The sequence below is a fragment of the Rosa rugosa genome, chromosome 2 (assembly GCF_958449725.1).
Source record: "Rosa rugosa chromosome 2, drRosRugo1.1, whole genome shotgun sequence".
NCBI classification, from domain to species: Eukaryota; Viridiplantae; Streptophyta; class Magnoliopsida; order Rosales; family Rosaceae; genus Rosa; species Rosa rugosa.
In genome coordinates this window covers 64,331,657-64,343,786 of record NC_084821.1, presented here as the reverse complement: position 1 = coordinate 64,343,786, position 12,130 = coordinate 64,331,657, and the positions used below count along the sequence as shown (strand labels likewise).

Below are 12,130 nucleotides of genomic sequence, written 5' to 3'. Positions count from 1 at the left end.
CAACTTTTTACCCAAAATCTCCCTTGGGCTACAGCCCAAGTAGCCATCTATGTAGCTACGTCCCTGGGTCTAACTACACTTGTGATCATTAGAAAGTCCTAGGGTCCAGTTAACAATGTTGTAGAGCAACAAGAACACTCGATTATCGGTGGACCAAAACAATGGAATTTTCGTTAGAAATAGTACTGCTAGAAGACCTGATTGACCATGATGAGCTGCAATCTTTTGGTTCAGGCTAAAGTAAAGGTTAAACTAAAGTACTAGTCTCTGCCAGTGATGCTTGAGGAACTGACGAAAGTTACTGCTCCAACTAGAAGCTAAACCATTCTGGTAAAATATGTTTCCGATTTCATAGGGTAGAATATATCAACTCAAATTGAAATGAAATGAAGTGGACAAAAAGAACTGTAGTAAGAAACAGAGACATGAAGATGTTCTTAAGAGCTGTAACAGTAACACCAAAATCTGCTAAATGACAAGCGCACACACCTCACACTTGTACTAATAGAGCTGGTTGCGGTTTTGATTTCCGTCTATCTTCTGATTTCACATTCGTCTCCAAGTCATAAACTCCTCTGGCCGTTATGCATGCACTAATTTGAATTGGTGCATGTAGTCCGTGTCTCAATCAAGAAATACTGAACAATGCCAATTGTCCTTGTTAAAAAAAAATTGCATATGGTTTTTCGCACAAAAGGGGTTGAATCTCTACTTCAATGCTCATACCCTTTGAAAAGCAACCTGTGTGTGAGCTTTTTCAATCTGTAGTTAAAAAATTAAGCCTCGAAGTGTCATGGCTAAAGCGGAAAGTTCTTTCTGCATGCTCATCCTTTTCCTTCTGCAGGTTCTGTTTTTCCCCAAAGGTATCATTTTCTTCTTTCTAAGCTGCACCAATTGTTCTTAATGCCAATTATTTTTTTTCCAGATAACTATGACTGACATACAGAGTCATCCTACTTTTGTGCCTATAATTTTCCCTTAATTGTCTAAAAGAAAAGGTCAATTTGAATGCCTTCCCATCTGACTCTAAATTTGCTCAGATTCTCTTCATAAGTGAGAGCTTTTCTTTGTCAGAAATTTTAGTTTGAATCCTGCTTTTGGTATCTATTCATAAAGAACCTATAGAAAAAGTATTGCTGAAGAGAACCTTGCTTTTGGTAATTCCAATTTCTACATAATCTGGCTTTAATTGCAAAATCTCCTTTACAATTGTTCGGGTCATAATCTTCTCCACACTACTGCTATATATACAATGTCTTCCTCTTGAAGCATTCCACCTTAAAATTTGGTAACCTGATAATACAACAGCAATGGCTAAGTTAGTTCTATCAAGCTGTATTCTTCCTGTCCTGCTTTTGTTCTTCATCTCAGGTACACTAGAGGCTCTTTGATTTTAAGCTGCAAAGACAGTCACTTTCCTTTTGTCTTCTCCGAATTGGTTTTCTTTTCTCTCTCTCAAATCTGAAAAGATAAAACCTTTTGCAAGAGAGATTTCTATTAAGCTGATTTGATTTTGCAATGAAAAAAATATATAAAAAAGAAGCTTATTTTCAGCTGGCGTGGCTTCTTGGTTCTTTTTTCTGTTAACCAAGATTTCAGTGTCTTTCCTCTACCAATTTTCATTTTGAATGCATGAACTTCCACCAACAATTTTGCAGGACAAATGGAAACTAGCAGAGCGGCGTATGTGAAGGTAATGCCAAGCATATGAACTGAGAAGAATAAAATGCACAATTTCTACTTCCAGATACTAACCCCTTGTGATTACATTGTTGTAGACGTGGTGCATTGCAAAGCCTTCAACGAGTAAAGAAGCACTGGAGAACAATCTACAATATGCCTGCAATAACATAAATGCAATGGATTGCAAGGCAATTCAAGAAGGAGGTCCCTGCTCCAAACCTAATGATCTTTTGCTTTATGCTTCATTTGCCATGAATGCTTACTACCAGGCCAAGGGGAGGCACTACTGGAACTGTGACTTCAGCAACTCTGGTCTCATTTCCTTGACAGATCCAAGTACATATACCATCTATCTTGTGCCTTACAAAATTAAAATTAGCATTCAATAGTTTGGTTGTGATAGTAATTCTTAACATCTTTGTTTTTCCCACTTTTCAGGTTATGGTAATTGCACATATGAAGGTAAGTAATCATATACTAGAAGTAAAAATAGCTGAGAACTGATATTTATTACTGGAAACCCAAGTAGTTTCCCATTGTTTGTCTTCTCATCCATGTTTCCTTGGAGATTTTTACAGGGGGAGAGACAGCGGTGGATGACTCAAATTCGGTAAATTGAAGTTCCTTCACCAAGTATGTCATCAAAACAATGACACTCGAGTGATTAAAATGATGACACTATTGGGTTTATGGGTGCTGTTGCAGGGCAAGTGGTGTGTAGCAAGCCCTTCAGCAAGTGATGATCAGCTACATGCATGCATTGAGTTTGCTTGTGGCAAAGTAGATTGTAGCATTATAAGGTCTGGTGGTGCCTGTTTCGAGCCAAACACCGTCAAGAACCGCGCCTCAGTTGCCATGAATCTTTACTATCACCAAACAGGTCAAGCGGATATGAGTTGTGATTTTAATGGCAGTGGTAACATTGTCAGAACCGATCCAAGTAAGTATTTTCATTGCGAAAATCATTTTTTCAGTACTATGTGTGGTCATGTTCTAGACTTGTTTGTGTCTGCTTGTACAGGTTATGGTGATTGCAAACTGAAGAGTGGCTGAGGCATGATCAAGTGTTTTACAATGATGTTGCAGTATAATCGTGAATAGGGTAGGAATAAATGACTAATGTACTTTCATGGACTTCAATCATCAACCTTATTTTCGGAAAAATAAATAAAGGCATCGGAACTTTAGTTTCTAAGAATATACATATTTGTCTATTCATTTCCTACATTCTCCCTCAGCTGAGGAAAATTGAAAAACAAAAGTACGGATGCCTTGCCACCTCTTTCTACTAGATATTAAGCCCCTCAAACCCTCTTCATAAGTGAGAGCTTAATTGTAAGAGGTAAATGTGACGCTTTAGCTTGAAGTTGTGATAAAAGAAACTAGGTACTAGATAATGTTCAGGTTATCTAGTACACTATACCAACTAATCACCATTGTACCACTTTTTTTTTTCCTCGATGAAACAAAGGAACAACGAAGCTACAAGGTATCTCGGCTAATACAACGTAATCGAAACAGATCAAAATAAACTTAATCGAAACAGATCAAATTACAAGGCTTGAGCAACTTAAGTGGGTGAAGAGCCCGTCCAACTAGCAACATGGTACCACGCCATACTTGCTATGTTTGCTTTGAGATAATTGAGATGGAAGGAATGATGACAAATAAAGTAAAACACCACCAGAAGTGGTGGATGGCTTTTCCAAGAGTCCACGAGGTACCCCGACAAATTAAAGAAACTGCCAAAAGACCGCAGCTGTACCATGAAGTTCCCCTTTGGGAATGATTTGCTCATCAATTTCACAAAACAAAAGATTCTGTTCTTCTCCTCTGCCTGCCACCAAATTGCTGAAACCACGTACCAAACCCCTATTGGCGTAATCCAAATCCTCTAGGTCACCACCCAAAAGGCCAAAACCATTCAAGCTCCTTATTATGCCTTGCAGATCTAGCAGCATGAAGAATCAAGTCAATAACTCGAAAACACTCTTTCCAACTATAACAATGACTCCATGTCTGCATCAGCGTTTCATCTCATCCACCACACTGAAAACAATCTTCAAATTTTTATTTTTTTTCGATGAGATGTGAGGTAGCAAGTTAGTTTGATTACGTTAGTGACTTAACATTTACACCTAATCCGCATTCAGACCGAAACAAAATAAGACTAATCTCTCACCGGAGCGCACTAACCCGAAGGTTCCTTAAATCTGCTGACTGTAAATCAGTGGAAGTTGAGACTTGAATGTTAGACATGACCTCTTTTATATCAAACAAACCTGGATCTTATATATATATATTTTTATAATTTCCCATGTTTATTCAAAAAAAAAAAAAAAAAGATACAAGATAAATTTATAACTAAATGTTCAATTAGTAGCGTCACGTACGTAAGCCAAATTTGGATTCAATGGAGCTAATTAAAAGGAACAAAACCAAAACTGATACAGTCTGTCGTATCAAAAAGCCCCATTTGAGTCAGGAGTGCGGGTGGGACCAGTGTGGTGGGGAAGCTATACATATGGAGAGAACCAAATAGTGATTATAATATGGGAGTGGGGAGAACAACTAAGTAGGTTGTTGAATTGAAGAGAGAAAAGCAAATCTGGGTAGTCCTCCTGTCTTAGTTCCTTCGTAACAATCAGACAGAACGGATTCCGAGGTCTCTGTGTGACGATGGAGGCATGCTATCTCTCTCCTCCCTCTCTCCAATCCTATATAAAGCCCCTCAATGGTGTTCATCATCGCCCTCCAATTCTATGCTGCAATGGCCAAGTTTATTACCCTTTGCACTCTTGCAGCCTTTTTCCTCTCTCTCCTTCATGCTCATGCTGCTTCTCCAGGTAACCATCCATCATTAGTCTAACATCTAAAGTTTCCATTTTTATTGTGCAAAGTTCATTCATTTCTGTAGGGGTGTTGCTGTAATGCTATTTGTAGTAGAAACTTTTTTGCTTCTAATCTTCCAATACCCTCATATTTTAATAAATCAAGAAAAAAGATACAAAACTACTCTTTGTTAGCACTCGTGGGAGTGCTGGATTTTTATGGGGTCAATGGACAATATTTTTTGGATAAAAAGTAATATATAGACTTTGATGAACATTGGGATTTGATGTGTGTTTGTGTTTGTGTTTGATGAACTCTTTGTCTATTATGCTTCATTTGTTTGTTTTCTTCGCAGATTTTCTGTTTCTGGTTTTAATTCTGAAATAGGTTATGAATTTGAAATTAAATTCTTGCAGGAGATAGTCATACTCTGTCCACGGCAGACACTGCAGAGGTAGACCCCAAGACTTGATTGCCATATTCATATGTGAATTAAATTGTGATATACAATTTATATGTGTGTACACTTATTCTTAAGCTCTGTGTCATTTATGATCTTAGACTTGGTGTGTCCCCAATCCATCGTTGACCTATAAAAATCTGCAAGAGATAGAAACCTTTGCTTGCAATTATGTGGATTGCTCTTCAATTCACAGTGGGGGTCCATGCTTCAACCCCTTGAACGCCTTTATTCATGCAGCCTTTGCCATGAATGCTTATTATCAGGAGCAACACCAGTGTTTTGGTAACTCTGGACTCATATCTATTACTGATCCAAGTATGTATGATATTAACTCCTTTGAGTTGTAAGTTACTAGTTGCAAGCTATGCAGGTTGTGATTTTAGATTTGTCATTTTTCAGGCTATGGGAACTGTCATTTTGCAGGTAGAGAAGAGAAGGTTTCCTCTTCAACAGCTCTGGTAAAAACTTTAAAGTTACAGATATTTGTTTTTACTTTATCTGGTTGCATTAGCTCTTTGCAGAATGGTGTTTAATTACATTCCAGCGCTTGTATTGGTATAATTAGGTGGTGTGAGAATGTGTAGTTTTGCATTGCAGTAAATGTCTTGTACACTATACCCTCTCCTTTCGCGAGTCTGTCCTCTCCACTTAAGCATGTGTAGTTCATACCAATGTTTAAGTTATGGCTGTATTTCTTTAGACTGACAGTTCCTTTGTTGTAACTTTTTACAATGGGAATTCAAAATAGTCCCGAGTTCTGGTTGTATGTTCCTTTGTTGTTTTTGGCTGGAGTCTACGAGTGTTTTTGGCTGGAGTCTAGATGTAGCTCGTCAAGCGTAGTGTGGATATCTTGTCCAATCTTCTATACTTTCTCTTTATAGCAAATTTAATTATGCTTACTGTGTTATTAATAATTTCAGAATACATGGTGTGTGGCAAAGCCGGCTGCCACTGACAATTTGCTACAATTGAACATTGACTTCGCTTGTAGTCATGTCAACTGTAGTGTCATTGAACCCGGTGGTGAATGCCAATTACAAGACACTATGATGAACCATGCATCTGTAGACATGAATCTCTTCTACCAATCTTCTGGCAGAACAGATTCGAGTTGTTATTTCAACTCGACTGGCATGAATGTGATTAAAGATCCAAGTAAGTATATCTGTCATTTGGCATATGATTGTAGAAATTTGATAGCTAGGCCAATGGAATTAACTCTATAATCTGCGTGTTCTGTACTTTCTTTATAGGTTCTGGAAGTTGTGTCTATAACGTTGCTGTCCCTGCGAGTCTCAGAGCAAAGAAGGGGAAATCTAAAGCTTCTGCAACATTTATTGGACTGATGGTGCTGTGTTTGATCATTGGTTGTGTGCTGCTGGCAGGGGTTGTGTATCTTATCCTCAAGCTTCGTCAGACACCCACAACAGCAGCAGCGGTGGAAACTCCCATGTACAGATTGCAGGAGCCAACAGCTGCCACTCTTCCTTAGGGTTCATATCATATTATGTTTGCATAGTTTGAAAGGCTAATTGTTTTGGAAGTTGGAAGCCTTATGCACCAACTTCAGAGTCTGGAAGATTGATGGACTGCCTACACCTCATGAGTCATGATAATGGTCTTGGTTCTGTTTAGGAATGTTTTCTCTGGTTTCATTCGTTTCCACTTTGTTTGGTTTTTTAGTCGTGTGATATATGAGGTGTATCATTGGAAATAACAATTGGAAGGTTTGGAATAATATAGCATTGCATGCTGTTTGTATTATGGAAGACTGTCGCGTTAGTTTTATATTGTTCTTGGTTGCGGCAGCCCAGGAGTTTGGGAGGGAATCAGGCACACCCGTTACATTTACTGCCCAACAAGCCTAAAACGAACCGAAATTGGTTTGCAGTTTGCTTTGGGTCTTCTAGTTAGCAAAACATTTCATCCGGCCCATTGGATCGACTAGAAAAGAGAGACCACTTTCTGCGTGGGATTCTAAGGACTGGACCTTGTTCAATCATGAAATGGGCCTGTTACTCATTTGATTTGGAAACATTTCCTCCCTTCTTTTTTGGGTAAAAATAAACACAGACGTTGTTCTTCAGCATTTCAAGTTTTCAACCGCTTTTTTGTGCTGGCTGTGCGGGTCCAATTTTCCGGCTAGATAGCTTTGCCTTTAGAGATGAGTATCATCACATTGTTCTTTAACTAGATTCACCTCTCGATAAGAGTTTGATTCCACAAGGATATAGGCTATGTCTTAAATTCATTTTTAATCCAAAATATAAATTTTTAAGTTCTTTTATTTTGACTAAATTCATATCGAATTTCATTAACTCAGGCCAGAATAGCATATTACATATATTTCCTCTGCGGACTATAGACATATAAGAAACAAATGGCATATAGATTAGCAACATCATTCAACAGTCTCATGTTCACTTATGTAAGTAAGCATACACACTATGAAGCACAATATTCTATGAAGATAATTGTCTTCTAATTTTTAATTTTTTTTTTCTTTTTTCTGTCAATGTTCTTAACGTTCTTCATGTCTGTCAAAATGCGACTCCTAGTTTTATTCATGTCTATTAATTTGCGACATGACTTTCCAATTCGATGAATTGCACTTTAGCTATTTTAGTCTCTATTGATTTACCTTTTACAATAACCTGCTATGTTATTCCGTCTAAATTTGAGATAGATCTCATAGAAATACCATTGCTTTGTTAAAGAAAATAAAAATGAAAATACCATTGCATGCTACTGCTAGGCACTTGAGTTGTTAATCTGAAATTTAAATGAAATTAGTCGTCGATACCGAGATTTTGAAGATACTAATAGAAACACTCGTAAGCAAAACGTTTAAAAATATATGCTGCAGAATGCAGATTATGAAGTTTTAGCTCAACAGCTCCGGCAGTACTAGAACACCCCCAATTGTTTCCCAGCCTTAATTTTCCAGGCAACGTTGTGGGTCGACTTACGCCGTGTCATGATGACCGCTCCGCCGGTTCTCGCCACTCCCGGTTTTTTATACATCTCTACCTCTCTCCCCTCCCGTAGCTTCACTCAAAAGCATCGTCTTTTTCATCGTCGACCTCCAACTCCAACCTACGATGGCGAGTGTTCTTGTCCTTCGCACTGTTGTTATCGTGGCCTTCCTCGCTCTCTCGAACCTCGAGCTCTGCGCCATTGCTGATCTTCCAGGTAACAACAACTGATCCTCAGTCTAAGGTCTAAAGTTTCCATCTTTAGGATTTGTGTTTCTAGGGTTTTACTGCCAAATTCCAGTTCTGACTTCTATGCACATGATCAAAGCTCTTCAATCACTCAAAACCAAAACTTGGGGCTTTTTTTTAATCAATGGTGAATGGATAATCTTAGTTATCCTCTGTTATTTCTCACTGAAAAAGTGAAAATGGTTATTGTCTTGTCACTTTGTGTTTGATTATATTCTATACTCTGTTTTTTCTCACTGAAAATTCCTAGTTCTGGTTTTGATACCGAAATGGTTGCATTTCAGTTTCCTTCACTGATATGAATTTAAATTGCAGGACATGGCCATGCCGCTTTCATGGCAGACATTGCTGAGGTATGCCCCCAAGACCCCATTACTATAGGCGTTTATGAATTAAAATCATGTGATATATACAATTAGATACTTTTTTTTTTTTTTTTTTTTTTATACTTTGTCTGGTTGCATTATCTCTTTGCAGAAGGGCGTTTTATTGGTATCATTAGGTGGTGTAAGAATGTGTAGTTTTGTATTGCACTAGATGTCTTTTACACTGCACTATGCTACCTCCTTTTGTCTACTCCACTTTAGAAGGCTTTAAGTATGTGCAGTTCATATAATTGTTGAAGTCGTTAAGATTTCTTGACATCCTTATGGCCTATCTTTATTCAGAATGGCCGTTCGTTTGGTGTAATTATTTGAAATTGGCATGCAGGAATAATCTCAGACTTCTGGTTGTTTGTTTGCTACTAGTTGCTGGAGTCTGTAGATGTAGCTTCCCAAGCATAGTTTGGATATCTAGTCCAATTTTCTGTAATTCCCTCGTCTTCTTGTATAAACTATGCATATTGTGCTATTGATAATTGCAGAACACCTGGTGTATGGCAAAGCCAACTGCCGCTGATAGTTTGCTACAATTGAACATTGACTTTGCTTGTAGTAAAGTCAACTGTAGTGTAATTGAACCCGGTGGTGAATGCCAATTACCAGACACTCTAATGAACCACGCATCTGTTGCCATGAATCTTTACTACCAATCTTTTGGCAGAACAGATTTGAGCTGTTATTTTCAGTCGACCGGCATGGTTGTGATTGAAGATCCAAGTAAGTATGTTTGTTTTTTGGCATTTAGTTATAGAGTTTCCATACGCAAATGAAATCATATCTACAATTTGAGTGTTATGTGCTTTCTTTATAGGTTCTGGAACTTGTGTCTATGAAAGGGTTGTCCTCGTGAGGGATGCTGTCCCTGCAAGTATCAAAATAAAGAAGGGGGAAAGTAAGGCCTTTTCTGCAACATCAATTGGACTTATGGTGGTGTGGTCGATCACTGGTTGTGGACTGGTGGCAGTGGCTGTATATGTTATGCTCTGGCTTCATCAGACCCGCGCACCAGTGGTGGGAGTTCCTGTGCACACATTGCCAGAGCCATTGTATTCGCGGCCGGAGCCATCAGCTCCCCCGCTTCCTGTTTAGGGACATATCATGTTCTCATAGTATCAAAAACTAATAGTCTGGTAGTTGAAGGCTTTATTCAACAATTTCGGAGTCCTGGTGAACCAACCTCCACTTTCTTTGATGCGCATTCTGAAGATTGAGGGACTGCCTGCACCGCATGATGGTTTTTTGTTTTTCTTTAGGATGGTTTACTCTGGTCTTTTTCCTTTCCAGTGAGTTCTGTACCGCAAGCAGTTTTCCTATGAAATCTTTCACTGGCCAAAATAGAAAAAAAAAAAAAAAAAAAAGTCTGGAGTAGTTGGAAATCCTAGTAGTTTGGTTAACTAGTTTGAGGTTATTAGAGATTTTGTCAAATAGAAGAAGCATTTTGAGATGTTCTCTTGCGCAAGCAGGCAACACAGAGTGTATGATACTATGATGGTTCAACTTTTATACGATGTTTCATTTACTTTCTAAAGCTTAAGAATGACTTTTGCCATTTCATGCCGTTTGTATTATGAAAGATTGTTGTCTTAGTTTTACTTTGTTCTAGGTTGCATCCTGGTTGTTCATGCCAGGGGAAGCTAATATTTTCCCCTCCTCATTTCCACCATGGATATTCCACGGATGCTTAATGGCAGGCCAAGGAGAGGCACCATTGTAACTGTAATTTTGGCGGAAGTGTTTCATTTCCTCGACAGATTCAAGTACACCATTTAATCATTTGTACATTCTGAACTACAACTTTGCAATTAATAGTACTCTGACTGCATTAGTTTTTGCAACTTAGCTGGTTATGGTAGCTGCAAATACAACCATAACAAATGCAGTATCGGGTGGCTTGTCCAAACATGAATAGAGATGAGAGAGTAAGCCTAGTTTGTGTGAGAAAGTAGTTCATATATTTTGAGTTGGCTTCCTTGAAGATTTACATTATGTGCTGGGGTTTCACATGAATGTTGTGTGTGAGACGGACTATATATGACTAGATCATACAAAAAGACATAACATTATCCCAGACAGAGTTGGAATCAGTGTTCCTACCATACATGTCTGATCTACCTGTTTAAATTCTCTTGGTTTGCTAATTTCAATGGCGTGTGCTGCATTTCGCAACCACAAACTTAAAACTTTTAAACTTCCTTCTCAAATGTGAGAATAAAAACTGAGACACAATTGGAATTGGTGGAATGGGGAACAAATGTGGTGTTGTAATTCTAAATGGTTATGATTATCTCAAATAACTAATTATTAATTTAGAATTTCACATAATTTAAATAATAGAAGATCACGGAGAATAAGAATCATTGATATGAAACCTTACACAATTAGTTTTGTAAATTATATGGACTGAGTTGCTTGGAATTAAATTGGATATCTAATTTGTGTTTTTAGTAATTCGATCTATTGTAATTGTAGATGTTACTAAACAAACGGGAACAATTGTTTCGACCGTTGCAAGGCCTTATCCAACCCAGGGGGAAAGGGCTAAAGGGCAAAAAAATAACCCAAATTGTGTCCAACCCATGAGGGGGAGGGCTAAAGGACCAAATTTGAGGGGCAAAAATAGCCCTTTGGTTAGGGCATCTCCAACAGAGTAGCTAAATTTAATTTTTAGCTATATATAACTATTTTTAATGCAAAATTCAGCTCCAACAGACTAGCTATAGGTAAGTTAAATTTAACTATAACTAAAATGGTTAGCTATATTTAGCTAGAGTATCCTACATAGCTAAAGCAAAAGTTATATTTATCTCTCTTTTTTTGTCCACATGTCAGTTTACGATTTGGTAAAATATAGTTATTATTTACAAATAGCTACCATTGCTGGAGCAACATTGCTAAATCAATAGCTAAATTTCATAACTTTAGCTAAATTTAACTAAAAAACAATTTCTACTGTTGGAGATGCTCTTAGTCTTTAGGCCTTCTCCAACCCACCAAACTAAAAGGCTAAAGGGCTATTTTTTAGACCAAGTGATCTCCAACCCACCAAACTAAGGGCTATAGGGCCAAAAGTTAGGGCTAAAGGGCAACCCAAAGGGTTAAATATTGCCCCAAACTTAGCTTTTTAGCCCTTTAAACAAAAGGGATCAGAAAAGAAGTGGCCCACGTTTGGTAGCTGACTGTGACCTATGCATGACGTTAGCAACGGCTAGTTACTGACATCATCGGCCGTTGGGTTATTTTTTATTTTTTTTTAATATAGTCGTTGGTTTTGTTTTTTTTAATATTTTTTTATAGCCGTTGGTTTTTTTATTTATTTATTTTTAATAATTTGTTTACACTATAAATACATATCACCTCAACCTTCTTTATTCCATTTTGAATTCAACTTTATTCCATTTCGAAATCAGCTAAAAATATTTTTGATTATCTTAAAAAAAAATACAACCAGAAAAATATTTTTTATCATAAAAATGATTTCAATTACTATAAGTAAATATCTGATAAAAAATAAGAATATATATATATATATATAGGATTTTTCTCAG

General features: G+C 37.5%; 3 protein-coding genes across 3 annotated transcripts; all 3 read left to right on the top strand.

Moving 5' to 3' along the window:
- Positions 1-1,310: 1,310 nt before the first annotated feature.
- On the top strand, positions 1,311-2,842 carry LOC133731280 (glucan endo-1,3-beta-glucosidase 12-like). Its single transcript, XM_062158690.1, has 7 exons — positions 1,311-1,371; positions 1,659-1,693; positions 1,779-2,019; positions 2,122-2,145; positions 2,262-2,293; positions 2,389-2,623; positions 2,705-2,842. The coding sequence occupies exons 1-7, from the start codon at positions 1,311-1,313 to the stop codon at positions 2,734-2,736; spliced, it is 660 nt and encodes a 219-aa protein (XP_062014674.1). The 3' UTR covers positions 2,737-2,842.
- Positions 2,843-4,224: 1,382 nt separating this feature from the next.
- LOC133729308 (uncharacterized) lies at positions 4,225-6,742 on the top strand. The gene is made up of 6 exons (XM_062156810.1): positions 4,225-4,529; positions 4,932-4,969; positions 5,077-5,293; positions 5,378-5,436; positions 5,899-6,133; positions 6,232-6,742. Exons 1-6 carry the CDS (start codon positions 4,418-4,420, stop codon positions 6,468-6,470), a joined length of 900 nt encoding a protein of 299 aa, XP_062012794.1. The 5' UTR covers positions 4,225-4,417; the 3' UTR covers positions 6,471-6,742.
- Positions 6,743-7,827: 1,085 nt separating this feature from the next.
- On the top strand, positions 7,828-10,226 carry LOC133729301 (glucan endo-1,3-beta-glucosidase 1-like). Its single transcript, XM_062156799.1, has 4 exons — positions 7,828-8,170; positions 8,518-8,555; positions 9,068-9,302; positions 9,397-10,226. The coding sequence occupies exons 1-4, from the start codon at positions 8,080-8,082 to the stop codon at positions 9,672-9,674; spliced, it is 642 nt and encodes a 213-aa protein (XP_062012783.1). The 5' UTR covers positions 7,828-8,079; the 3' UTR covers positions 9,675-10,226.
- The last annotated feature ends 1,904 nt before the right edge of the window (positions 10,227-12,130 follow it).

Bases quoted from the DNA above. Each gene is read 5' to 3' on its own strand.
- LOC133729308 (XM_062156810.1), top strand. From the start codon at position 4,418: ATGGTGTTCATCATCGCCCTCCAATTCTATGCTGCAATGGCCAAGTTT. The intron at 5,294-5,377 runs GTATGTATGATA...GTCATTTTTCAG, and splicing joins CATATCTATTACTGATCCAA to GCTATGGGAACTGTCATTTT. The intron at 6,134-6,231 runs GTAAGTATATCT...CTTTCTTTATAG, and splicing joins GAATGTGATTAAAGATCCAA to GTTCTGGAAGTTGTGTCTAT.
- LOC133729301 (XM_062156799.1), top strand. From the start codon at position 8,080: ATGGCGAGTGTTCTTGTCCTTCGCACTGTTGTTATCGTGGCCTTCCTC. The intron at 8,171-8,517 runs GTAACAACAACT...TTTAAATTGCAG, and splicing joins CGCCATTGCTGATCTTCCAG to GACATGGCCATGCCGCTTTC. The intron at 9,303-9,396 runs GTAAGTATGTTT...CTTTCTTTATAG, and splicing joins GGTTGTGATTGAAGATCCAA to GTTCTGGAACTTGTGTCTAT.
- LOC133731280 (XM_062158690.1), top strand. From the start codon at position 1,311: ATGGCTAAGTTAGTTCTATCAAGCTGTATTCTTCCTGTCCTGCTTTTG. The intron at 2,294-2,388 runs GTAAATTGAAGT...GTGCTGTTGCAG, and splicing joins CGGTGGATGACTCAAATTCG to GGCAAGTGGTGTGTAGCAAG. The intron at 2,624-2,704 runs GTAAGTATTTTC...CTGCTTGTACAG, and splicing joins CATTGTCAGAACCGATCCAA to GTTATGGTGATTGCAAACTG.